The sequence below is a fragment of the Zootoca vivipara genome, chromosome 3, assembly GCF_965207765.1.
Source record: "Zootoca vivipara chromosome 3, rZooViv2.hap1.1, whole genome shotgun sequence".
Classification (NCBI taxonomy): Eukaryota; Metazoa; Chordata; class Lepidosauria; order Squamata; family Lacertidae; genus Zootoca; species Zootoca vivipara.
The window spans coordinates 93,327,142-93,354,418 of record NC_142586.1 but is presented as its reverse complement, the minus strand read 5'-3'; the positions used below and the strand labels follow the sequence as shown (position 1 = coordinate 93,354,418).

The window sequence follows — 27,277 nt, the reverse complement described above, 5'->3', positions numbered from 1 at the left end:
AAATATGCAAAATAAGTGCCTCCCAGAAAGATCAGATACTTCCCCCCTGCCCATTAACATTTAATTTCCACTATCTTTGTGTAGAATAGCTATGGTAACATCACAAGCAACAGCACCATAGATGCTTGAAAAGGAGAATACCTTGTTTCTAGCTCTTGCTATCTGTTCAGTGTGACTGTGTTCATTAATACTGGTGCTCCTACTCATGCATATAAAATATTTTCAGCCTCCAGTTGCAACACCGTGAAATGATCCACGAAACCACTACATATGGTTCCATACGGCCATATAGGGAGAGCCCTTTATTAGCCAGGGCACGGCGGACAGAGAGTTTTCACAGCTACAGAGAGATCCAGGCTTTTAATTTGAACAAAACTATGGTAGACAGAGGTATTCTTCAGAATGGCAACCAGAGTCCTGTACAGGCAGAAGTGAAGAGGACAGGTGAAAACATAACTGACAAAAGGGCTTCAATAGCAGCACTTGAGATAAGAGCTGCCAGAGCAGCAGATGGGGCAAGTGATGGTCAGAAAGTGCCCGAAAATGTATTGGAGTTGAAGAAACGAGGGACTGATGAAGAAAATGAAGCCAAGGCAGAGAATAAAAAGAAAAGTGGGTTTGAAGGAGGAGGATTCCTGGGGAGGAAGAAAGCACCTCATCTGGTGTCTTCACCAAGTATTGTGGAAGGAGGATCTGAAACATCTGGGGCACCTTCTCCATCACCTACAAAGACAGCAGTTTCTCCACGGCATAAGAAAAGTGACTCTAACTGCCAGGATTATACCTTGTAAAAATGCTGAAGGATATTTATATCCAAAATATATATCAAAGGTTTTAAACACTAAACTGGATAATATGTTTACATTTATGTGTTTGTGGGCATCTGTAAGTCTCTCTCTTTCAAGATGTCCTGGAAGTAGAATAAAGGAGGATAGGGAACACATCATTCTACACAAAGGACTTGGCTTCACAGCACAACGAATTGAAGCATTTTAAAAGTATTCTAAATTGATGTTGACTTCATATGACGATGAATATGAAGTCCAATTCTGGTACAGACTTTGATTTCAAGCCTTCTTTAATGGAGGCTGGCATGCACTACCATTTTTGTTGTAAGGGGAGCATTTTCTAATGTCTAACTCTGATTCCCATTTGTGGCTCTGCACATGCTAAATATTTAATGTCTGTTGCCTACTTATTGGTCTTCAGTGAGTTCGGTCTCTCTTCATGCTTTTGTGGTTCCATATTGGGAATAATAATGGAAAGAGGGGTGGCATGGCCACTTCACCTTACGTTTGCCTTTTTTTTGTTGAGTCACCATATTTTTTACTAGTATTAATAAACTTTGTATACATCACCTGGTGCAATTTGTTAACTTAATCATACTGCAATTCTAAACATCTTGTTACTGATTCAAATGCTATAAAATATTATTTTGCATATATTTGTCTTTAATATTAAAGTTTAAAGAAATTAATAGTTGTGTATTATTTTACTTATTATGAGAAAAAAACACTTATTGCTTACAAGACTGGCGACACCTCCTGGAAAGCATTAACAATTGAGATAAGCCACAAATATTAGCAATAAGAGAGATTTAGATTTAGGCCATATTAAACTTGTGACCTGACTCTGCAAGTGTAAGACATTGCATAGTATTCCCCCCCCCCAAAAAAAAATATAGGGTAGTTTTGTAATACCAAAAGAAAAGCATTGGTGAGCTTTTACCATCCTCCAGCTTGAGCCAAACAATGAATCTAAAAGAAGTAGCTGCCTTTAGAATCAATTTTGAACATTTGTATATTGTAAAAAATTCAGGTAACTTTCAAAGAGCACCTTGGTATATCTCTGTTTCTGTAAGGTTTTTACACTCCTTTTTCTTCCTGTGCCATGCATACACATGGTTGGCCTGGAACAGTTCAGATCTGTGTATACATTTCTTCTTTTCAGTAAAGCGTGCCACATATTGTAATCCCATACATTCTAGAAGACAAGTCAAAACAATGGATACACTTTGAAATAGACACAATCAAAAACACCCCCACCATAGCATACCCCTTCTTCCAAAACAAACGAGGAAAAAAAGTAGGCATATTGTCCCCAACCACATCTCCATTAAGCCCCCGGCCCATCACACAGCCCAAAACTTCCAAATAAAAACATGGCAAGCCAAAGGCCTACACCACCTAACAGACCTCTACAAAAAATAACAAGCCCACATCAACACAAGAAATATAAGACAAACTATGGGACACCCAAATATCCTGGCTAACACACCACCTTCAACAATTCAGAAGTAAAAGCAGCCACTAGGTCCTTGATCACCTTCAAAAACCACCTGACATCTAAGGGACATGTCAAGGAGATGGTATCCACATTATACAAAATACTGCTCCAGAATCCCACAAATCTCAATGCACATGTATTCTGGGGCTGATGGGAGTTGGGAGTCCAAGACATTTGTAGGGCACTAGGTTGTGGAAGGCCGCTGTAAATGCTAGATAATTTATTCTGTAGCAAAATTCCTAGGGAAATAATACTGGCATTTTCTAACTTTTGTTCAATCGTTAATTTATAGCAATATTCTAGACGAAAGTCCAGCTAGTGGTCTGTCCAAAGTAATTCTATACTCATAGAAGCAATAAATAGGACCATAGGCCAAGATGAGTCAAAGACACCCAATGAAAAATATTGTTTGAAACCATTTATTAATTGGGTTATTCTGAAATGTATTACATTTCTGTACAATAATTAAAAATACTTAGTTTTAGCTTGCATTTCTGTGTAAAAAACAATACACAAGACAGCTTTTAAAGTAACTTAATATTTTGTCCTTTGCTCCGCAAGTATATTGGCAGAAAAGAAAATATCTGCTATTTCAACAGGTAACATTAAACATAGAAAAAGAGTATCCAGCTCTAAATAAACCATGAAATTACATTTCATAAACCATCTAACCAGAGTACTTGTATAAATTTTAGTGGGCCCAGTCCTTTGGGACTTTATGGTTTGAAGGGCACTTGGACTGAGTTCAAATGTGATTCCCTTTTTCTTATCAACAGACAAAATTGCAAAGGTTTTATTGTCAGTAGCACACATACAACAGTTTGCTACTAGAAATGATGTTCTACTCTTGTTCTTCCCAAGCCAAATCTTCAGTTTTGGTGTAGGGTTGGAATGTTTATGCCCTTGCCACAGAAGACATATCTGCACATGTGACAAGGGGTATGCCAATGAAAACTGCCTTATTGCTTCAGGGAATGAATTTTGTTACTATCAGTGGCATGGTTGTAGCACCTTGCATCCAATCAGCCCACAAAACTAGATATACAAGAACCTTTGTTTCAACCTGTGCCTAACAAAACAGTGATAAGATGACCACCTGCTACAGACAACAGCAAAAGTTAGCTATTGACACAGAACATACATAACTTAATCAAAGAAAATTGATGCAAAGTGATGTAGCTTATACTTAAAACTACTAAATTCCTAGATCAGTTCTTTGGAACGATTTAGGCTACAATCCTATATATACTTTTCTGGGGGTAAATTCCAAAGAATTCAGTACGACTCGGTGCTAGGTATGGAACTGACCTACAAATAATTGTAATTTCAGTCTACATAAGAGGGCAATCGGAAATATTTCAACACATGGCTAGGAAAACAAACCACTGCAGAATAAGAACTATAATGAACGATTTGCTAGGACAATAGTGGAAAATTTATATATTTTAAGAGAGATGCAAGAAATCGGCATGGTATATAATAGGATTCTTAGTGAGCCAAGATTCCACTGTACAGGTGAGTCAAACTAAACTCATTTCAGTAATCTTTTTTTTTTTTTTAAGAAAGAGCACACACAGCACTGTATAAATATCAAACTCTCTACTTCCCTGATCATGTACTGTGGAACATCCCAGGACCAAACCTAAGTGGTGTAGGAGAATGGTTGTATTGGGACAGATCTGGGGTGACTTGGATTCACACAATCCCAAACCCTCATGCAATTTACTTTTTACTGGTTTCTTTTTGAAACTAAGACATTTTGAAACATTCAATGCAGACTTTTATATATGTTGTAGCATAAATAAGCGGTGGCTCATTATCGACAAATAGGCCATTTTATCCAACCATGGTTTCCCTTCATACTTTTCTAAGTGGAGCTTAAAATGATTATAAATGTTTCTGGCTCGGTTGTGCACATTTTAAAAAACTTTATAATACATACTTTACTATATAAATAAAATTTACTCTGTAAAATCTTAATTGTAGGGTGAAATCTTATCCTTCTTAGCAATGCATTATCACAAGTATATGGTAATACTGACGCTGTTTAAAAAATTTAAAAATCAAGATCATATATTGGTAGGCACATTACATCACAATGACTAAACAAGGCAAGTGTGTTCAGAATGGCTTGAAGAAAGAACACCTTCCATATTCTGCTTATGCCATCGTACCAGCGGCAAAACTACTCACAAATGTGTGTCCGTAAATGTTGTATGTTCTTTTGTGACGGTACTGAAGCCTTTTATAGCGCTCACAAGATCTTCATCATCCACATACTATAAACAAACAAACAAACAAATTTACTTTTTGCTGTTGAAGAGGCTTATGTTCCAAGAACATAATGGCGGAAACGCCTTACCTCCCAACGCCTTTCTAATATTAATGAAGAATAATTTATTCAGGAACACTGTTGGCATTTTCAACAATTGATTAGATAATTTACCTCTCTTAATAGGATGTGGCTCAAAATCTAGAAAGAAAGGAATGAACTTGCTTATATTGTTTTCCTCCCATATGGCAAGTTATCTTTGTAAGCTTTCCATGCACGCCCAACTGCATTAAAATACACTTACCATGTAAGTTGGTCCATTCATTTGTAACATTGGGCCATCAATTGCTGGCATGTTAATAGACCAGTGCATGTGAGTAAGTACATTTTAAGGTAATTGGGCTTTCCCTGTGCCCTGTATAAATTGGGATTAAATGAGCTAGATGAACAGACAGCTTTGGAAGCAAAGGGTTATTGGCCAGAAGTGGTGGAATGCAGGGATTGATGACTCTACTAATATTTGGGAGGCGGGGAGAGGGTTTCCTAGTATTCTCTTTCCACTGGGTTTTATGCTGCAATTGCCACTGGCCCAAAAAGCTTATCGGTCTTCCCTTGAAAAGAACTTACCAAACCACTGTCATGACCATGAATAATGGTATCCCAAACGGTATCTTCTATTAAGGACTTTTTGTCGTAGACATCAATAAGCTGACTGACACTCCGATGTAGAGAACCTTGGGAAGAAGTACACTGCATCTGGCTTTGGCTTGGTACTGGAAAGCCGGAAGTACTTTGATTGCTATGCATACTCAAAGGAGACACTGGTGCTGAAATTTTTGTATCTGCTAATCCCTAGAAGCATGGAAGTAGAAGACAAAACAAATAAAATGTTGTCTTGGGAAGAGCTTTTACCAAACCATACTGTGGCTTCCACTACAAAATGATCCCCAGGGGGTTGTAAGCTGTCCTTAGCTGATGACCAGATGAGAGTTAATTTCACAATGCTGCAGGAGCCCATCTTCACAGCAGAGTTTATGACCAATAACAGAACACCATTAAACACACATGGCAAGGATCATTAGCACTCTCTTCAGCTATTGTTCCCTGTGGAAACCATAGCCGCCTGCAATGCAGTTTCACAAGGTGATCTCCTGCTAAGCATGCAATACATGCATGCCACCCGCACAATTCCCATTCCACTCCAACAACAGCCTTTTGCTGAGCAGTGCCTGCAAGGTGAGCAGGGCCATTGGTTCACTAATGAATGACTGCTGGGGGGTTTAAGCTTGTAGATCAGTAGGGTCTCTAAAGATTCTGCTAACATGGGTTATGCCTAGCTTTGTACATTCTCTGCTTTCATAGTTTGGTCACATAGCTCTCCCAGTGACCTGCCCTGTTAAAAAAAAGCCCACAGACACAAGCAGGCACTGCAATCACAGCAAACCCGAGAGATGAGGAAGCAATGCCACATAGTTTATCACATAAAACACCAAACGGTTCCAATTGCACTCTACAGGAAGAAATGGAGAGACTCTCAGACAATGGAAAGGTTCGAAACATGCCTGCAAGCTGGGAATGGGTTGCTCTTCTAGAAGATGTTGGGATTGAATAAGGATTTACTGAATGAAAATGCAGCTCTTCTGGGTTTGACTCTAACACAGTGTTTCCCAACCTTGGGTCTTCAGCTGTTTTTGGACTACAACTCCCATCATTCCTAGCTAGCAAGACCAGTGGTAAGGGATTATGGGAACTAGTCAGAAAACAGCTGGAGACCCAAGGTTGGGCAACACTGCTCTAACATACTAATCACTCGACCACATTCATGCTCAGAAGAGCGAAGGAGCTTCTGGAAACCACAGAAGGGGATAGTGCTCTTGGGTTGGGGTCCTGTTTATAGGCTTCCTATAGGCATTTGGTTGGCAATCCTTGAGACAGAGTGCTGGACTAGATGGGCCACTGTCCTGATCCAGCAGGCTCTTATGCTCTTAATATGGATATTATGGTTATGGATTGAGACTGTTTGCATTAGCTGTAAATACTCAGCTTTCCAACCCCCCTGGGTTCCCAAGTGTGGCTTATCCTAAGTTTGTGATTTAATAGAAATCAACGCTCTTATGTTCCTAAAAAAAACCCAACAACCCTGTTGCATCAGCCCAATTTTAATTTTCTTAAAGAAACCCATTAGTTTTGCCTGAGCCTATGTACCACACTTCTACACCTGCTCCATTACCTGGACAATGAAAACAATACAAGAGCATGCTCAGCACCACCCCCTTTTCTGCTATAAAGTAAGTATCATGCAAAAAATAAACTTTCATGCCAACACTCAAGAAAATTGCAAGCGCTTGGTCGCCCAGGCTGGACCCGCACTAATCACTACCTCAGCGTGCATTGTGTAGCTTTTGAGAGTGACGCTGCTTGATGACTCAGACGTATCGGCAACCGTCTCAAACTGAGATTAAAAAGGGAAGAAATGTATTAATGGCATTTCTAAATGACCTGGGTGCTGTGACAAATGCTCCACAAGAAGGTTAGCTTGCAATGAATGCCTGCACCGAGCGGGCCACAGCGCCAGCAAGGAGGAAGCCCGTGAAACTCCGGTGCCATCAAGCAAAGCGATGTTGATCTGTAGCAGCTGAGGAATTGCCCCATTATACGGAGTCAGAAAAATGGGAAGGTATTTGCAGTGAAGGCTTATGGCAACTGAAAGCCAATTTGTTGCTCTTGGAGGCAAGTTTCACTAGCATTTGTATGGGACTGCAGTGGCTGAGTGTTCCAGATTCAAGCCAGTAATTGAGTTAGGTGTAAAAAAAACCTGCACTTACAATTATCTGCACCTTATGCCGGGTGACCTTGAAAGCGATAATAAAACAGAGCGACTCCCTCAATCTAATACAGTGGTGGGGGTGGGGGGATGCAGAAAGAAGACATTGCCTAGCGGTTTAGAAATATATCTTTCTCAATGTTTATGCAGACATATGCATCGCAAAGGCTTACCTTATCTGAGCTCTGTGATACTTGTGAAGACGAGATGACAGGGACTTGTAAAGAAGTAGCAAGAGGAGGCTGATGGCAGGGATTATCAGTGAAAGAGGGTTTCTGCATTTTTTTTGGAAACATCATAGGTGCAGGAAATAAAGGAGAGGGAAGGCAGTAGAGAAGACAAGGAGTTAAAACAGAGGAAATGGGGGAAAGAGCAGCAACTCAGACAGTTAACCTTCCAAAGGCGAAGGGGAAGGAAAACTAGAAAAGAGAGTGAATGGAAATGCGGCTTTTTTAACATGTAAACCTCACCCAGCTGTTGACACACTCAGAGCAGAAACAAGGTTGTACTGTCTATGCCAGGGGTCTGCAACCTTTAAGACAAAAAGAGCCACTTGGACCCATTTCCGAAGAAAAAAAATAAACTGGGAGCCGCAAAACAGGGACGTAATTAGAAATCAGAGGGCCCCATAGCAAAATTTGCTATGCCCAATAATCAATGCCCCAAAATGCCATAGAAAATTAATCAGGGCCCCAGTGTACCATAAATCATAATCAGTGCCTGATGTAAATAATAATTAATAATGAGGGCCCAATGTCATCCTCGTCATTATAAAAATAACTTTGAGTTTGGGCTGCCTTGATTACTGGGAATGGGCAAAACTCTGACTCCCTTATTAGGACACCTGTATGGTTTCATGTGTGTTGCTCCCATCAAGTGAACTTATAAAATTTCCTCATATTGAATCAACCCATTGATTAATACATCTACCTCAATCTCCTGACCAGGCCGGCAGGAGGCCACAGGCAGGCCGCAGGCAGGAGCAGCAGCAGCAAACACACGCTCCGAGCCCGCAAGCCTTTTCTGCTGCTGGGCGGGAAGAAGCGCGCCTGTTTTTTTTTAAAAAAACTCCGCCCCCGCCCCCTATGAGCCTATTGGCTGCAGAAATGCGGCAGGGAGGGGCTGATGCAGGGAGGGGGCCGACCACGCTCCCCGGGCTGCTAACGTCACCTTGTGTCCTTTTTGCACAGAGCACGCGCACAGCAGAGTTGTGGACTCCGGCGGGCGCCTCCGGTGGCGGTGGGCACCACGCGAGTGTCTCGCAGGCGTGGCGGGCGCCGCCGCATGGCTTGGACGCCTCCTCCCCTCGTATCTGCTCCGGAGCCGCAGCAAAGGTGTAAAAGAGCCACATGCGGCTCCGGAGCCGCAGGTTGCAGACCCCTGGTCTATGCTTTTAGTTTCCCTATGAGGTCAGAGGTAGCTGGGAAATCTCGATGGGCAAGGTTGCTTTAATTTAAATTATATTAATTAAATTTATCAAATAAACAAAATACGCCATAATGGTAATATTCAGAACACAATAGCATAAACTTAAATACTACGACAATTTCAACTTCACTGTTTTAAAATGGGTCTCTCTCCATTCTTTCTGCCCCCTTGCTGATGATTCGCCTGCGAGCCACTTGTTTGGTGGGTGTGAGAAGAGACCTCACATGTGCATCGATATCCATCTGAAGGGTGGGCTGGGGGGTCCCGATTGCCCCAGGATCCTCCCTTGTGTGTGGGAGGGATACATGTGTATGCCAGTCCACCTGTAAGGCCCTTTCTCAATGCAGGAGGCATTGCCAGCATGCTTGATGCTTGGGAGCAGGCACAGCCCAGAGGACCCCCTCCCACCCAGGCCTAGTTCATTTTCAGTAGCTGGATTTGAGCAGCAAGTGGACTGGGGGTTCCTAGACGCCCCCTGTTTGGGACTGAGAACATAGCAAAGTGTTGGTAATGCCAGCAGCTAACGTTGGAGCTTGGAGGTAGCACAAAGCCTTTGTGCGCAAAAGGTCCCAGGTTAAATCCCTGGCATCTCCACTTGTGGCATTGAAAAAGCCATGTCTGAAACCCTGGACAGTCAGTGGAGCGGACCCAGGGTAGCCAAAATGGTACCTGACAGATGCTGCTGGACTCCAGTTCCCATTAGCCACACACTGCCTGGCAAGTGTCTAGGGATGATGGGAGTTGTAGTCCAATATCATCGAAAGGACATCACATTGGCTACTTCTGTTGTAGGCAGTACTGTGCTAGATGCATCCATGGTCTTACTCAGTATAAGGCAGATTCCTTTGCCCTTAACAAGGGTAAGTGGGACCAAAGGAAGGCAAGGATCCTGGGCATTTTGAAGAAGAGACCACACAGTGGTAGAGCACATCCTTTGCATGCAGAAAGCCCCAGGTTCAATTCCCCAGCACCTATAATTAGGGCAGCAGGGAAAGAAACATTCAGGTCAAAAACCCTGGGCAGCTACTGCTGTTCAACACTAAGTTAGCTTGACCAATGGTCTGACTTGGAAGAACACAGCTTCAAATGTTCCTAAAGGCCTACGGTATCTAGACTATGAGCCTGATGCTAGGAGCAGAAGGCAGAACAAAGAAAAGGGGAGAATATCTTATTAAGCCATTTCATTGAACTTTTTACAGCCTTGTAACAAGGGGGTGCCTGAATTAAGCATTTACAACACTCAGGTTTTTCTCTCCCTATTGTAATAGCTACTTTTCACACATTTTGGCTTATTATAATCAAACTGCATCCTCAGTTTTTAGTTTTTGTTTTTACTGGTGCTCTTGAGCATTTCTTTCAGCTACAACTGACTATTCCTATAAAAGGCAAACCAGCCTATTTTCAAAGCTCATTTTACTAGTTCAGAAACTCAACTAAAATTGATTAAACAGGCCCTAATTTAGCCTTTACAATCCACCCAGAGTCACCATAGAAATGTTGCTGAGAGCAGCATCCCCCAGCTCCTGAGGGTCATTCTTGAAACACAAACATTTTCCTTTAAGGCACCCGCTTGGCCCCCTAACTCAGTAATGCTTGAGGAGTAGCCACAGCCCTGACAGGTCCTTAAGGGGCCACATAAAAATTAAAATTGTTGACTTGCTGCACTCTTTTAAGAGGCTTTTAACAAAGGCTTGAGCTGCGAAAATGACAGAAACATTTAAGCATGCTGTGCAGTCTGAAGGGGGCAGCGGGGGGAACACAGCACATGTGGGAGAGGGGGAAATGGCTAGCAATATAATTCTGCAACGATTCCCTTTAGAAAGGCACAAGGCAGAGATAAAAGCGGCTGCTTCTCTCTTCAAATTCTGTAACTTTGCCAAGTTTCACATCCTGAGCGGTAGGCAGAGTTATCCTCTACTTAGGTGTCATCTGGCCAAAGCTAAGTATTTTAAAACTCCCTTGGTTTCAGTGTAGAACTGCAGCTACGCGCCAAACATTTAGGCATTATTTCCTCATGCAGTGCATTTCTCCAACAGTTTGTGCTGCTGGTTGAGAAACACGTGACCCAAGTACACATGGGGAAGAGGGGAGAGAATACGACAAAGACCTCCTGCTTTTGTCCTCTGCCCCATATCAAGCAGCAAACCTTAAGTATGTGCTTAGTGAATTTGCTTTAACTGTTGGGAGCATAGGATGATACCACTGGCCTCTCCAGGTAGCTCAGTTGGTAAAGTATGAGACTCTTAATCTCAGGATTGTGGGTTTCAGCCCCATGTTTGGCAAGTTTCCTGCATTGCAGGGGGGTTGGACTAGATGACCCTTGTAGTCACTTCCAACTCCACAGTTCTAGGATTTTCCCAAATTACATTCTTTATATTAGTTTACATTTGTATGGTTGCCCAAAGGCATATGTTCTCTAGGTGGAGGGAAAATTGCAAGAGAATTGCTTAATGTGAACTAGCACACATAATGGGCTGATAGTCACTGCCAGGGCAGAAGCTGCAGTTTTCCCTTCGGCCAAAAAGCTCCTCAATCTATATGTGCATGCGTGGGCAGGTGTCTGCATGCGTGCATTAATGCGTGCATTAATGCGTGCATGCATGCACACACACACACGTGGAGAGCATGCCTGAAAAACAATTCACAGTCCAAGCAGCATACCATGTGGGTCTCTCCTTGTGAATAGACACTCATCGGCGACATCCTCTTTTGAAGTGGGACTAAAGGAGGCCTTTCCCGTGCATAAGGCTGCTTGCTTATTTTCCTCTGCAGGATCAGGGACAGCAGAACTGCTAAAAGGATCAAGCCAAGGATGGCCATTAGGACCACAAACCACAGCTCTGTGTAGAAGGTTGCCTGCTTTGCCTCTGCTTCGTGCTTATCTCCCGGGGTTGTTAACGTAGGGCCTGTGATATCTGGGGAAGGAAGAGGGTGGGCACGCATTATTTTAGAAAGAAAATGTAGTGTGATCTATCTTCGCCCCTTATTTGGTTTTATAAGGAGTTGGAAACATGCTGGTGGCTGTTTGTCACACTCTGCTCATTTGCAAGGGGCTGCAGTGGCTCAGTATGCCAGTGGGTTGGATCATAAAGGTTAGTGCACTCTGGAGACTGTGTTTTAAGCCCTGGCATTGCTACTTGGGTTGGAAATCACCTCTGCATTGGCACCTGCCAGGGAAGAAAAGGTGGTTGGTGTGTGTAAAAGCAAAGGCTGATTCATCAACATAACCTTGAACAGCTGAAACAATTATCAGGAGGTAGTGTGTGTGGGTGTGTGTGCGCGTGTGGGTGTGTTCACATGAATATATGTTGCAAAAAGCTTTCTTGCACTCAAGCCAAAAAGACCACAACAACTGTGTCAATTTAATCCTTGAAGGGGATTTAAAAGAGGGAAGTCTGGTGGGAAATACTTTTTTTAAGGAATAAGTTTTAACCAGGATACAATAAAGAGTCTCACAGGGTACATTGGTCTCTCTAGCAAAGGGTGTGCATTCTTTCTTTCTTTTTGAATGAATTATAAACCACTTGCTGGGAAAAAAAAGTTATCCAAGAGGTCTATAGAGTCAATTTTAGATAAAGCATGTCTAAAATAAACAGCACAATCAAAAACAAATAGGCATAAAACCATCATTAAAAAATAAGGTAAGGTTAACAACATATTTTAAACAAAGGTAACCAGGGGCTTGCTGGAACGGAAAAGTTTTCAGCAGTGGCAGGGAATTCCTGAGCACAGGTCCTGCCACTCTAAAAAGGTTACCTTTTAGTGGTCTGAAAATAGAAATCATATTCCACCCCCTCGTTTCTTTTGTGGGCAATCAGTTCAAAAACTGGAGACATGAAGGAGGTACCCCTGGGCACGAAAGCTTCTAACACTCAGACAAATGGGTAAAGGAGCTATCCTGCTAGGCGATTTTATTTTTGTTATTTTTAAAAAAGTTGCAGTTTCTTTTTCTCCCTGAAAGTACTCCCCCCCCCAAGAAAAAAATAAGATATGAGTTTTAATTGTTTGTTAGGCAATAATAATAACTGGGAAAGAAGCAAGCCACCCCAGTATTGTAACTCTGCCACTAATGCTCTGCTCTCATAACTAAAACATAATGACCCACATGAACAACAACACTGATTTGCCTAAACCTCCCTTCCCCTAAATTACTGTGATTTTGAAGTGGCCTTGGAAAACAACTCACTGTGTCCAGCAAAATGGGAAAAACCCTCTGTGTCTCTCCCTATTGAGCTCTGGCCATTTCTCCAGCCAGTTTGGTTTTGTTTCTCAGAAAATAAAAGAGGGGAGGTGGAAAACATGTGCATTTAATCTTTGGGATAAACCAAGGCTGTAAAGCCACTTGGAAGTTTAAGGGTTCCATCTAATCCACCTTGAAATGCCTTGTTAATGGTGTGATTCCACCCAGGTACATGGAATCATGATCTGAATCACTTCATCATTTGAGATACACACAAGAGCCAATGTGTACCATTGACAGCAAATCTGCACACAATGATAAGGAGCCGCCTTTGTGAATTTACCGAGTCCTGTAGCAGTGTTGTATTTGATCACTGGTGTTACCGCACTTCCTTGGTCAGTCGTACAAGACACCTGAAATGAATAGGCTGAACAACACTGTATGATTAAAACATGCACACTGTATAAACGTCTTATACTGTCGTTTTCTTATTCTGCTTATTTAATTCTTTAAATATGTCTGCTTTAAACCTGAGGCATGGCCTGTCACCAGCATCAATTGACACAAACCTCATTTCCCCCTGCCTGCCTGCTTGCTTGCTATGCTCATAGTAAAGGGTAAAGGTAAAGGGACTCCTGACCATTAGGTCCAGTCGCGGGCTCTGGGGTTGTGGCGCTCATCCCCCATTTTCATGGCCGAGGGAGCCGGCGTATAGCTTCCGGGTCATGTGGCCAGCATGACTAAGCAGCTTCTGGCAAACCAGAGCAGCGCACGGAAACGCCATTTACCTTCCCACTGGAGCGGTACCTATTTATCTATTTGAACTTTGATGTGCTTTCGAACTGCTAGGTTGGCAGGAGCACGGGCCGAGCAACGGGAGCTCACCCCATCGCGGGGATTCAAACCGCCAACCTTCTGATCGGCAATCCCTAGGCTCTGTTGTTTAGACCACAGCGCCACCCACATCCCTTACTCATAATGCACCAAATGGAGGTTCATGAGTCCCTTCCAGCCAGTTGGGGTGACCAGACCAAGACATTTTGGCACAAAATGGCTCCTCCCTCCCCACCAGCGAAAAAGGGGTGAGTGAAGATCTACATCAAGAAGGAGCAGGGAATAAAGTTCTACACTGGGGTGTCCTGCCTCTGTGGATCCTGCCACCTGAGGCAGTTGCCTCATCTTGCCTCATGGATGGGCTGGCCCTGCCATCCAGGGCATCCAGTCAGTCTTCCCCTGCAGGGTGCAGGGCCTTCAGAAAGAGAGGAATAACAGCCTTTTAAACATAGGACTGCAATGTAGGACGTATGGCCACCCTAAGTCTGGCTATTGATCATATACAAAACGTAATCATTAGCATATAAATTCTAAAGTGGCTTCTTACTGAATGAAAACAGCTTCTCCTGAAGATGGAAAATGCCTTTTATCGTCTCCCTATTAAGTATTTTTACAACCACTGCATGTGGTATGGTTAATGCCTTCCCACTAAGGATATTGCAAGTATTCAGACTTGGGTGTGGCTTTCTGTGTCTACAGAACATAAAGTGAAAAGGGACCAAAAGAAAATACTTACGTTGCCCTAGAAGCATAACTAAGGGTTTAATAGGCAATAAAGGAGGTAGCTGATCTAGAGCCCATTGCATGTTCTGATACTTGCATAAAACTCTACTTGGCTTCAATTCAGGGAACAGCTCTATACACATGAAGGAATCTGCCAAACAGATTCCATATTTCTAAGGCCCCCAAACCACATTTCCCAGCAGTCGGTTGGGGCGTGAGTGTATTTTCCCCTTTCATCTGACAACAGAAGTCTCAAGTCCCCCTCACACCTCACCAGCCTGTTAGCTAAATAATGTTAATTCAGGGTCAAGGTACATGTTGCATTTAATGCATAGTGAAACCGCTGCATCTCCATTTTTCCTTCCCCCTAGGCCCAGGGGGTTGTATTGCTATCAGTACTCCAGAGCTCAAGGAGAGGAGGCCGGAATTTGCTTTGGTCTGCACATCCTGATAGATACCCTCCCTCCCTCCCCAATCTAAGATAGCTACAAATGTCAACTGTCTTTAAAGTAAATCAACTGTCTCTTCGATACATCCTAACAATGGATACCAGCCATGATGGCTGTGCTTCACCTCTTCCCTCAGAGGCAGAGATGCTTGAAACCGCAGGCAGGGAGAGTGGCCTTGGGCTTGGGGGCTTACCTTCCAAGTCCCAGACTTCAGAATCCGGGACCGGCAGCCGTGTGACACCAGACGTTGCGTCGATGTAACTTCCGGTGTCGCTTTGCCCTTCTATGGGCACAAAAAATGGCCGGCGGCGGCTTCAAAAGTCACTTGTATGCATGTCAGGAAGTGCGTCAATGCAACTTCCGGTGTCGCTCCGCCCATCTATGGGCAGCAAAAATGGTCGCCGCCGACACCGGAAGTCGCGTCTATGCACTTCCGGACATGTGTAGATGCGACCTTTGAAGCCGGCGGCAGCCATTTTTGGTGCCCATAGAAGGGCAAATCGAAAATAAAAAAATGGCCGCCGGCAGGAGAAAATAACGGAGAAAAACGGGAGACGAAGTGATACGGGGGACCACCGGGAAAAGGTAAGTAAAAACGGGGGTTTCCCGGGGAAAACGGGGTACTTGGCAACTATGCTAGGGGGACCTGCTTGCAGGTTTCCCATAAGCATCTGTGAGAACAGGATGCGAAGTAGATGGGACATTGGCCTAATCCAGCAGGTTCTTCTTATGTTCTTAATTTGAGACCACTGATTTCCAATAGGTCTACTCTGAGTATCACTTGGAAATCGCTCTATAGCAGGCATCCCCAAACTGCGGCCCTCCAGATGTTTTGGCCTACAACTCCCATGATCCCTAGCTAACAGGACCAGTGGTCGGGGAAGATGGGAATTGTGGTCCAAAACATCTGGAGGGCCGAAGTTTGGGGATGCCTGCTCTATAGGTTGCTGCCTTGAGGTTCATTTGATCCAAAGGTGGGGTGCAAATTGTATAAAGATACCTCATAAAACTCGATATATATGTGACGCATTAGCCAGAAACAGAACTGTGAAACTCAAACTGACTTTTGTCAGATGTCCTTGGCAGATACAGAGTGGTGTCAAAGCCGCTGTAGATGCGTTGCCCTCCCTCCATTAGCACATATTCCTTCAGCGGCCCATTCAGTGAGAAGGTGTGACTCCAGTCAAGGTAGAGAGTGGATAAATTGCTGACAACTGTAAATGGAGATTCGTACTGAGGTACTGGCAGAAGAAAACAGACAGGAAAAAAGTCTTTTTTAAAATAAATAAATAAATGCCTCTTCAGTTTTTAGAGATTAAACACATCTGTATAAGATCTAGAGCCATTTTCACACTCCTGCTATGGAGCAGGAAGACACGATATGAGCACGTGGGCTGCTGCAGTTGGAGGATACTAATGCCTAGTAATGTTCAGGACTTTTCACATACATTTATTCAGTAATAATCCTTAGAGGACCACTTGTTAGTGTCAGGAATAATCATTTTTAATGCAATTCAACAAGCTCACCTGAAGTCACAAGCTGCTCTGTTGTCTTTGGATCCACCTTCCCAGGAGCTCCCATAAGGAGGCTGATAGGAAGGTGATTGACAGCTCCAGTTAGAGCTTCCTGGTTTGAACCTGGTTTGAACCTGCCAAAGAGCAGGTCCTGAACTTCCTTGAATCTGCTTTCCAACGCTCATTTCCTTTACTTTGCTCAACCCTGACTCTCACATCCTGCCCGGTCGGATTGCCTACTTCTTGCCTGTTTGACCTTGGCTTTCTCATAGATCCAGTGATGCGGATTATAGAGGGAAAAGGATGACTATACCCATGTACCCAGGCCCCTGTAAGGCTACAGTCAAACCTCGGTTGTCGAACGTAATCGGAAGGCCGTTCGAAAACCGAGGTGAGGCTTCCAACTGGTTGCAAGAGCTTCTTGCATTCAAGCAGAAGCTATGCCGGACATTCTCTGAATGGGGTTTTTGGCTTTCAGGAGCCGAAATGTTTGAAAACAGAGCCGTTCTAGAACTGAGGTTTGACTGCATTAGGAACAGTGTGTGGGGGGGGGGAGAGATGGCTGCTCCCATAGGTACATGGGGACACACATATTTTCTGTACAGTTATGAAGGAAGGATGTTGCTGAAGAGTACTGCACTTGCTGGTGCCAAATGCATTTCAGCCAGAATGGGGCTCCCCCCCATATCTATACATACAATAAAATTGCAAGGATGTTATCAAACTGCATTTTGTGTGGCTGCTAACAGGTAGCACTGCAAAATACAGCGTGAAGACAAGCTGGGTTCTCAGAGCTGATGGACCACCTCAGCAGTGAAAGGACGAGTGTGGGGAGCTCAGCGTGGTGGAAGGAGCACTGGATTGTGGGGGAAGGGGGGTGGCTTTGGCAAGGAGAGAGAAGGCGAAGGGGGTGGCTTGCCTAGGTGAGAAAGCAAGCAAGCGAGAGAGCAATCCAAGCAAGTTGTAGAGGTTTGACAAAGTCTACGGGAGGAAGGGAGGGAAGAGGGGAAGGGTGGTTTTTGCAAGCTCTGCAGGGAGAGGATCAAAGTTCGGGAGAAAGGGTAGGGATGGCTTTGGTGAGGGGGTTGGTGAGCAAAAAGTGAAGAAGAAGAGGAAGAATTTGGATTTGATATCCCGCTTTATCACTACCCTAAGGAGTCTCAAAGCGGCTAACATTCTCCTTTCCCTTCCTTCCCCACAACAAACACTCTGTGAGGTGAGTGGGGCTGAGAGACTTCAGAGAAGTGTGACTAGCCCAAGGTCACCCAGCAGCTGCATGTGGAGGAGTGGAGACACGAACCCAGTTCCCCAGATTACGAGTCTACCGCTTTTAACCACTACAACACACTAGCTCACAGAGGCATAGCACCTAGTACAGACACAATAACATAATTAACTTCCACAAAACTTAAACTTAAGTTCTAGGTATAAAGCAAGATTGATCATGAACTATCTCACACATAAAATATTTCAGAGAGAACACATACTCTTAAATAGTGTTTGCAAAAAATGCACTGCTGTTTGGAGAATCCAAATATTTGGGTGGTCTGTGAAACACTCTCCCCACTGAGATACATCTAGTCACATCACTGTTTTCCTTTAGGGAACAGGTGAAGACATACCTGCCTCAGCAGGCTTTTGGATGAAGGGAATAGGGCCTGAAGTAATTTACAAGTGGTTTGATGCTGCTGCTTTTTTAATTAGTTGTATGGAAATAATTGCTTTTCAGTGCTTTTTGTGCTGTGCAATAATTATGTTACATATTATGTGGTAAACTGCCATGTGGCCTTTTGGTAAAGGGCAGTATATAAATGTCTTAATAAACAAGCAAACAAACAAACAAAATAATGTTATGCAGAATGTGTGGAAAGGATCAGAACCGTACTAACTCATCACAACTTGAAAAAAAGTTGCACTTCACTTGCAATTGCTGGAATTGTGAGCATTCCCATAAACGTGCCAGAAACATTAAATACTTCTAGAGCTGTTAATTATCTTTCATATTATTAAATACACAAGGAAGCCATTTTTCATATTGAATTAATATTTAAGGCAATTTAATCTAAAACTGTCAATGGAGTTAATTTCCCCCCTCCAAACTATATTTATTCAAGAATAAATTATGTCTTTTGACACCCATTCGTTTTTATTCTTTTGATTTTTCCTCTCAAAGCATTACTTTCAAAAACAGTTAGAAAGTGTTGCAAATAACCATCTATTTCACTGCTCCAGATAATCAATCAATAGGATCATACATAAGTATATAATCAAACACTCTTCTTGAAATACTGTGTTAGATGAAAGTAAGTTTATGGACAGAAGGTGGGCATGTTCATTTGTCATGATTTTGGCTCTGCGCTAAAGGAAAGAAGAAAGCTTACAAGCCAGTGACTTCTTCTTTTAAATTATTTGTTTCAGAACCTACAGAGGAAAGTGAAACAAAGAACGCAGAGTGCACATACAAGAGACCTGAGGAGCTGATGGAGTTAACAAGCTGAATAAATTAATACAGCAATTAACTAACTAGACTATATAATCAATGTGACCTGCAATGATGGCTCCTAGGAGGCCAACCTTTCATTGCAAACCCATTGTTGTAAAGCTGCAGAGAAGTCTGCTTTTCAGATCACTAATTTTTAGTAACTTTAACTCTGAGTTAATAGGAATGTGTTGAAATAAATGTCCAGCCAAAAAAGAAAAGAAAAGAAAGCAGTCTGCACCAAATAAAGGTCTCCAAAGGCAAGCCAACCCATATAGCTATAATAGCATTATTTGGGCTGCCATTATTTTGCTTACCAATCGTTGATTAATGTAAACCTCTAGTGTGAACTTGGTGGAGGGGCAATGCTTTGGTAAATTGCTCCTCCCAGCTCTTGTCACTTGCTCTTTGAAATGAAATAGATGGATTTCTCCTCACTGCCCCACCCCACCCCCATGTACCACACTCCTTTGCCATCTCCACCATTGTCAAGATGCTAAGAGAGGAAAATGCTTACACACCATGGCATGAACCCCAAATGGTATGTCGCAGCCATAGAGATGATTAAAAACAATAATGAACAAGATACAGTAAAACTAGACACACCAGTGCCTGCCTCAGTGATCAATGGCCAAGGGTAATGCGAGTTGTGGTCCAACAACATCAGGAGGGCCACACGTTCCCATTCATGCTCTAAGCATATAAAGTGGCAGAATACGTTTCTTATACTCTCCTGTATTAACTCACCTTCTTTTTTGGTAGTGAAGCTGATCCATTCTGAAGCAGTGCTTCCTACTGAATTGTAAGACACCACCCTCAGGTTGTAGGTTGTATAAGGCTGTAGATCACTCACATTGGAACGCTGAGCATCTCCTGCGTATTTCACTTCAACAGGGCCAAGTTTACAAGCTCCTTCTCTTGGCTGCAAATAGGAAGGGCAGGATGTGTGCATGTGGAGTTCATACCTGGAGGAAAAGACGGAAGCACTAATGAGCCACAATTAGCAGGTAAACAGAAGCTTACCTTTCCTGCTTATGTGTCTTGTTGCAGGTCAAACACAAGGGCCTGCTCTCAACTTAATTGCTGCAGAACTCTGCACACCGCTTTCAATATTTTACTTATTGTAAATCAATTACCATTGATGATGATGATGATGACGTACTGAATTTTCTAGTCATTTTATCTTGCCCAGTGCAACCCAGAGCATCTTACAACCAACCAACCAATGATTATTGACAACTGAACTATATGCCAGTATTGAAAATATTGAAGTGATAACTTTTTTAGGTAACTAGACCTGCATGTCTAGGGATGAACACAAATTTCTCCAGATCCTTAGTGCCAGCATCCTATTTACTGGGATCAGCATCAAATGCTTGGACCCTAATACAGCATAAGTCTGGAAAAAATGTGACAAATCCCGGCACACCAAAAACAAATTTCTAAAATCCATGTCACAAAATAGTGTGTTGGGTTTTGAGTTTTCCAAACTAGATGGTAGGGGGGAGGCTAGATGGTAAACAGTGCAGTGGGGTAGGGGTAGAGCAAGAAGAAAAAAAGGCCAATGTTGATTTGTAGACCGCTAGTATCTATATGCCTGGGATTTTTTCCAAGACTGTCAATGCCAAAGGAACAGATAATTAATCTGCCTAGTTTTCTTAGGCACCAATATTCATTCCTGATTTGTCTAAGGTAAAGTAAGTTTGGTGGCATCAACAAGACACTGAGGTTTTTTTGGTATTACTGTGATGGTGAGGGTTTACTAAGCTATAGGCCTCTCATTTGGCTATATGCGAATGGTATCAGGCCAACGCCTGTATATCCCTTGTTGTTGTTGTTGTTGTTGTTGTTGTTGTTGTTGTTGTTGTTAAAACTGTACAGTGGTACCTCTACTTACAAATGACTCGACTTAAGAATGTTTCTACTTATGAATGGAGCTCCGTCCGCCATCTTGGATGCTGTTCAGATAGGATTTTTTCTACTTACGAATTTTTAGATAGGGTTGCTTCGACTTACAATTTTTTTCTCCCAATGCATTCCTATGGGATTCGACTTACAAATTTTTTCTACTTACGAATGTGCGTTCGGAACGCATTAAATTCGTAAGTAGAGGTACCACTGTATATTGCCTTTCATCCATAGATCTCAGGGCAGTTCACAACAAGAGAAAAAACAAAATACATAATAAGAACAAACTGAACCAATTACCCGTTCCCCATGTTGGTGAAAGGGTGTGGCACACAGTCCAGCAACCATGGCTGCATATAAACAACCTGATAACATTTGGAATCTCACCTAGTTGCTGTTTGGATGGAGCAACTAGACTCAGTCTGTTCTTCTCCACACCAAACACTGATTGCTAGGATTCCAGTTTATTTTGAAGGCAATGCATACACTGGGTGACATTCAACTATGAGTTACTCAGAGTACCCCCCAAACTTAGTCATGTTCATTAATCCAAATGGGTTTACTCTGAGTAAAACTGAGTTCCAGCACCTCCTACAAGGAGATTCCATTTTATAAGGCTCTTTAACATCAATGGGCATTGTGTTCCTTAGGCAGTCTTTGAGTCTTTTCCTTCATGCCACTTGACCAAAAAAAAACCCCTTTAGCCTCTTTCCTATTATTGGTGCCAGGTGTGAATGCTGTTAAAGTTGACTCGAAAATGGAAGGCAGACATTTGAAAACCAATTGAAGAGTCAGCCCAGCCAGCATAGATGTTAAGTGTTGACACCAAGGATATCCCAGCAGTTACCTTCTTACAATGCCATTGGGTTCCCGAGGTGCATCCCACTGCAAAGAAGCATTCCTTGAGGTCATGCTGTGAATGAAGGGAGGAGGCTGCTGTGAGGGCGGAGCTGGCTCTGTGGTGACATGTGTCACGGGTCCTTTGCTGCAGCAGCTGAAACAGGTACAGGCTTCGACCCCAACAGAATAAGTAGTAAAAGGCCTCAGTCCATGGATGGTTTGCTGGGTGGCCGTTCCTTCTGACAGCTGATAAGAAAAAGGACAGAATATTGCGCACAGCAAACCACACTGGAAATGTGGTCCTTTTTCCTATTTACAAAGGAATGAAACCAAACAAAGGGCTGCTGCTTTTTTTTTTTTTTACATCTGTGGAGAGTCCTAAAAAATCAAACAGCAAATATTCTTATCAGCTCAAAAGAAGAATTTGTCTGATGAAAACTCACCACCATATCCTTTCCCTTTGTATTATTTGAGAACAGCCTGTAGAGACTGACTATTCCATTTGGCTTAAGAGGAGGACTGATTTTCACCACAGCTGAAGTAGATGCCACTGTATCAAACAGAGGTGCATGAAGTCCTTGAGGAGGGGCTGGGCCTGTCTTGCATTGGGTCCAGCTGCTAGCAGTCCTGCCTGCAGAATTGACCGACCAAACCTTAAAAATACAAATAACATTTGAGCTGTGAGATTTCAAGCAGCCTTAAGTAGTCTGTGGGGAAGAGTAAGAGGCTTATTTTCATTTGCACCACATAACGGTATATTTATTCATTTTAATACTTTTAAAAGTATGTGTGCTGCAAATAGCATTCGTGGTGGCTAATAAGGAAAGCCTCATAAAAGTTTAAACTAAACAAGTTGAATAAAAGTGCAGAATTCAAACAATGTACCTCCCACCCACCCACCCAACAAGTCAACTAGTAAACCAAATTAAGCAAAAAAAGCCCATTAATAAAGGACTTAAAAGATAACAACAAAACTTCTAGACCATTTTTACATAAAGATGAAGCAGGCTTATGGGATGCGGGTGGCGCTGTGGTCTAAAAATCATTGAGCTTAGGGCTTGCTGATTGGAAGGTCAGCGGTACAAATCCCTGTGACGGGGTGAGCTCTTGTTGCTCAGTCCCAGCTCCTGCCAGCCTAGCAGTTTGAAAGCACGCCAAAAAAATGCAAGTAGATAAATAGGTGCTGCTCCAGCGGGAAGGCAAACGGGGTTTCTGTGCGCTGCTCTGATTTGCCAGAAGCGGCTTAGTCATGCTGGCCACATGACCTGGAAAAACTGTCTGCAGACAAATGTCGGCTCCCTCAGCCAGTAAAGCAAGATGAGTGCCGCAACCCCAGAATCACCTGCGACTGGACTTAACTGTCAGGGGTCCTTTACCTTTTTAAAGCAGGCTTGGTCAACTGAATCTTGCCACACCCACTCCAATACAAAATCCGTCAAAGCTAACAAATGTAATACATCAGCAAAGGTCAAAGCTCCCACACTGGCAAGCCAGCATTGCTAGCCACAGGCCACAGATGTTGTTGCGCAGCACAGATATGGGCAATTGCAAAGTCTTGTGGTGGTGAGACAGATTCAAGAGTAAGGGAGACATCTCACAGACCTTTCTAGACATTTTGAACATCTTAAAAAACTACGTACAAGTGTGGCACACTAATTAGCAGGAAAATTGCTAGGAACTTAAAAGACAAAGGGGCATATATTTGCATATGCTTGTTAATGAGTTTGCGTGTGTATTAAACAAACACACATTTAGAATTTAAACTTCACATAGTCAGCCAGCAAACTTCCTATCCAAATCACCCCAAATAAATTATTCAGTTAATCTTCACCCCATCCTAAATCACTCAAAGTCAGCTTCTCTTGAATTTATTTACCCTCAATTAATTTCGCAACAAATCCTGCTCTAAATCAAATTCATCTCTCTCTCATAACCCCCTTAATTACCCCAAATAATCTCTAAATAAAGTCTTTAAATTAGTTTGCTTCTACACAGTAAACTAGAGCACCCTCCCAATTTAATATTCCCAAGCTGATAACCAACACCAAAACATTTGGCATACAGTACTTAGGTAAAGATCTGTATGCCATAGTAACACCTCTGGTAATTACGTAGAAGTGATTGACAGTATTGTAAGATGAAATTGCTCCCTTGCTTCACTGAACGTTCTACTGCAACCTAACCTTCTACATTGTTGCAGCACACACCTGAGTGACTAGGCTGTTAGGTGATTTTATTTTTAAACAAACACACTTCATATTTGAACAGCTGAAGACATGCCCAGGTGCATACATGCAGGAACAGGTTGAGCTATATATTTAAGAATTTTTTAAAAGAACCATTCTTTCTCATTAAGGTTTCCATTAAATGCTGTTACAGTGCTCTCAATATTTCTGTCTTTCTGGCACAGTTGAGGGTCCATTCAACTTTCAACAGATAAGTTTTATGCTAAGCTGGGAAAGCCTAAAGCCTAAACATTGCAGTGGTACAGCCCCTCCTAGCAGCCCAGACTATTGCATGAGTCATAACCCTCCACTTCTCCATTTGTGTTTTTCTTCATCAGCAGGAAACATCAGTAGAGGATGTAGGATAACTGTGTGAAATGTTGGCAATCATCAATGCTGCCTTGAGGTATGACAGTGCTATGTAGACCAGGTGGTACGGTATATTCTGGTCAGTCAACCAAAACAGTATATTTCTGATGTTCCCTTTACTCTTATTTAGTAAATGAGACAAGACTTTAGTTACTGAATGTTTTTTTTTCCTAATGGCATTAATTCAATTGATCATACATCAAATTTCATTTATTGCTTAATATGGAAATACCCTCTCAAAAAAAAAAAACACAAGTCAGCATCTTCTCATACTGCTTTTGCCAAAATGCTCACTTTGTTATATTCATTTTGTTCTATCAATCAAGACGCATGGTTTTCAATTCTACGATTCCAAGATCCGGTCGCTGGAATTGCATCTAATTAAAAACAGCTCTTCTCTGTGAACGGATTTTGTTTTTGTCAACTTCCCAAAACCAGAGTAATCTGCACACTATATGAAACTCAGCACTTATTAAGCACAGCCTCCAACAAATCTGCATGAAAATTAAATTTCACTTTCATCAAGGAGAGAATAAACATATGGAAGGAGGTATAATCTTATTTATCAAATATCATTTGTATAATTAAACACGAATAGCATAAAAGGTTGACTTAGGTCATCATTTGCATGAGTAAGTAATTTGTAGAATGTCAGGTACAATAGATGGAGTAGATGGATGTGTAAGTGTATAGGGTTAAATTAGGCTCAATAATAGTGAAACACACAGTGATCAATCAGAATGATAGATCTAAATGGCAATACAAGAGGACTGTCTGTGTGATTTTTAGTATTAAGAATTCCTTAGTAAGCTTTCACGTTGAGCAGTTCTATCTACACTAAAACATGCTCTTATGCAATCTCGCCAGTCCACTTTTTTTGGGGTGGGGTGGGGTAGCTTTGCATTTTGTTTAAAGAAGAAAACCGGTATAGCCTTCTAGTCTCCTGAATGTACGGTTGAGAAATATTGGCAATTTGAAAAGGAAAAGTTTGGGAGAGCAGGAATGTGATATAGACATTATAGATCCAACTACAACTGGAGAATCTCAGCTGCATCAGCATTTGTTGCAGGCGCAACAAAGAAAACAGCAGTTTGGGCCCTAGCTGTGTAATTCCACTACACTGATCTCTAAAAGTGAATTCCTACGTGTAAGAGAGAGGGCTTGCAGAGAGCAGCCCACTCTGCTTACTTCCATCCAATGGGAGAGCAGCAGCAAGTCTGGGAGTTCAAATCAGGAACAGGAAGGGTTAAGACGGGTCCAGGGCTCTGCAGAGTCCTGGTGGCTCAGCTCCAGGTTGGTAGCAGGGAAGCAGGGGAGGAGCTAGCTTCAGCAGGGGCTGGAAAGGAGGGAGGAGAGGGAACGGCACATCAGGAGCCTGGTTTGGGACCACGGAGGACCCATAGAGCAAGGAGGAGGGGCGTTTGGAGTCTTAAAAGGGGGGTCAGAGCCCACGAGACGCCATTGTGGGCTTCTGCCCCATGCAGAGCAGACATGATTTGAGACATCTCACCACTGTATATAGCATGCACAATAAAACTATGAAAATCCAGAGGATGTGTGGAGTGCTTACTCAGGAGTAGCCAACACCCCATCTGTGACAGCAAGCCCACAATCTCTTGATGGCTACCCCGAGGGAAGAGGGCTGCAAATGTAGCAGCCGGCATGAAGTTGGCAGCATCTAAAGCAGAAGAGAGAGATGCCAAGGGAGGATTGGCATGCGTGAGGGGTGTAGCAGAGAGCAAGCTGCAGCCAGCACCCTGCAACTATGGAACGGCTCAAGCACCAGGTAGGCACCCGGGCACAGGGGAAGCCAGGCTTAGTGAACCGAGCAGCTCTGAACACAGCCAAGCCGGAGTGGAGGCTGGACAAGCAGAGAGGACACTCGGGACGGGCCAGCACTTTGTAGGGCGACCCTCAGCACAAGCTGGCTCTAAGGCTGAGAGGCATGGTGGCGTGGAAGTGCAGGAGGCTGAGAGGCGAGTCCGGGCAGAGGGGACAGACGGAGGGGAAAGGCAGCGGCCACAAGCTCCCATACAGTCCCTGGAAGGCAGCTACAGCTCAGCACAGACCCCTCCAGCCAGATGTGATGCAGAGGGACAAAGCCCGCGCGCGGGTACTTTCAAACGCTGACGCGGGAAAACAGAGGGAAGAGAAAGGCGGGAGATGCCTTTACAATGCACCCAGCCACTGGGTGGAACACTGCCCCCAGAGGAAGGAATGGCGAGAGCAGGCAGGCACAGACACAAGCCTGGATGCCAGATCAGGAGGGGAGGGGCCAGGCAGAGCACCAACAACTGAGCCCTCCTGTAACACCCCACAGCACGACAAAGAGATGGAAGTAAGTCTGCAGCTGCCAAGAGGCCAGACCCAGGAGACAGTCGGGCTTCTCTGCAGGGGCAGCAGCAATGATTTCCTATCGGTGGACTTTGCTAGGCAGAATCAGATTCCCCTTTTCCCAAGGAAGCTTCCCATGAGCGTCTCGGCCATAGACGGCAGGGAATTGCAGGAGGGTGAGGTCACGCAACAGACCCCCTCTCGGAAGATGACAGTGAACAAGCACGCAGAAGTGCTAGCTTTGGACTTAATGGACAATGACCCTGTGGGCAGCCAGCGCCGGGGAGATCTCACCTTTGGAGATGCAGACGGCAAGGAGCACTGCAGGAAAGAAGGAGAATCCTCAGGATCGCACCACATCAGCTCCCCAGGCGGATGGAACGACGCCGAGGCGGGGATGCAGGAAGAGAAACTGAGCCAACTCACCAAAGAGGACACTTTTACCCAGAACATACGGAGGGACTTGAGGGAGGGAGAAGGGGCAGGGGAAGGGCTTGCAGAGAAAGAGGGGTTACTCTTTAGCAATGATGCCCGGTATATGCCCCAGGACTCCCTCAGAGGGAAGATTCTCAGGCAATATCATGACAACCCCACGGAGGGGCATGCAGTAC

The 27,277-nt window shown here is 43.4% G+C and overlaps 2 protein-coding genes across 2 annotated transcripts in view; one reads left to right on the top strand and one right to left on the bottom strand.

The window, feature by feature from the left end:
- KCTD3 (potassium channel tetramerization domain containing 3) overlaps positions 1-1,477 on the top strand; it is a 36,815-nt gene extending 35,338 nt beyond the window's left edge. The window contains exon 18 of the mRNA XM_035111327.3: positions 227-1,477. Coding sequence (XP_034967218.1) covers positions 227-791 — 565 coding nt within the window. The 3' untranslated portion in view covers positions 792-1,477. The remainder of the gene's footprint in view (positions 1-226) is intronic.
- Positions 1,478-4,428: 2,951 nt separating this feature from the next.
- The window catches only part of USH2A (usherin), a 455,954-nt gene continuing 433,105 nt past the window's right edge, over positions 4,429-27,277 (bottom strand). The window contains exons 65-74 of the mRNA XM_088666687.1: positions 22,182-22,391; positions 21,746-21,984; positions 19,738-19,955; positions 16,061-16,237; positions 13,334-13,417; positions 11,472-11,725; positions 7,556-7,657; positions 6,939-7,010; positions 5,186-5,410; positions 4,429-4,565 (exon numbers count right to left, since the gene is read on the bottom strand). Of these exons, the coding sequence (XP_088522813.1) occupies positions 4,476-4,565; positions 5,186-5,410; positions 6,939-7,010; positions 7,556-7,657; positions 11,472-11,725; positions 13,334-13,417; positions 16,061-16,237; positions 19,738-19,955; positions 21,746-21,984; positions 22,182-22,391 (1,671 nt within the window). The 3' untranslated portion in view covers positions 4,429-4,475. The remainder of the gene's footprint in view (positions 4,566-5,185; positions 5,411-6,938; positions 7,011-7,555; positions 7,658-11,471; positions 11,726-13,333; positions 13,418-16,060; positions 16,238-19,737; positions 19,956-21,745; positions 21,985-22,181; positions 22,392-27,277) is intronic.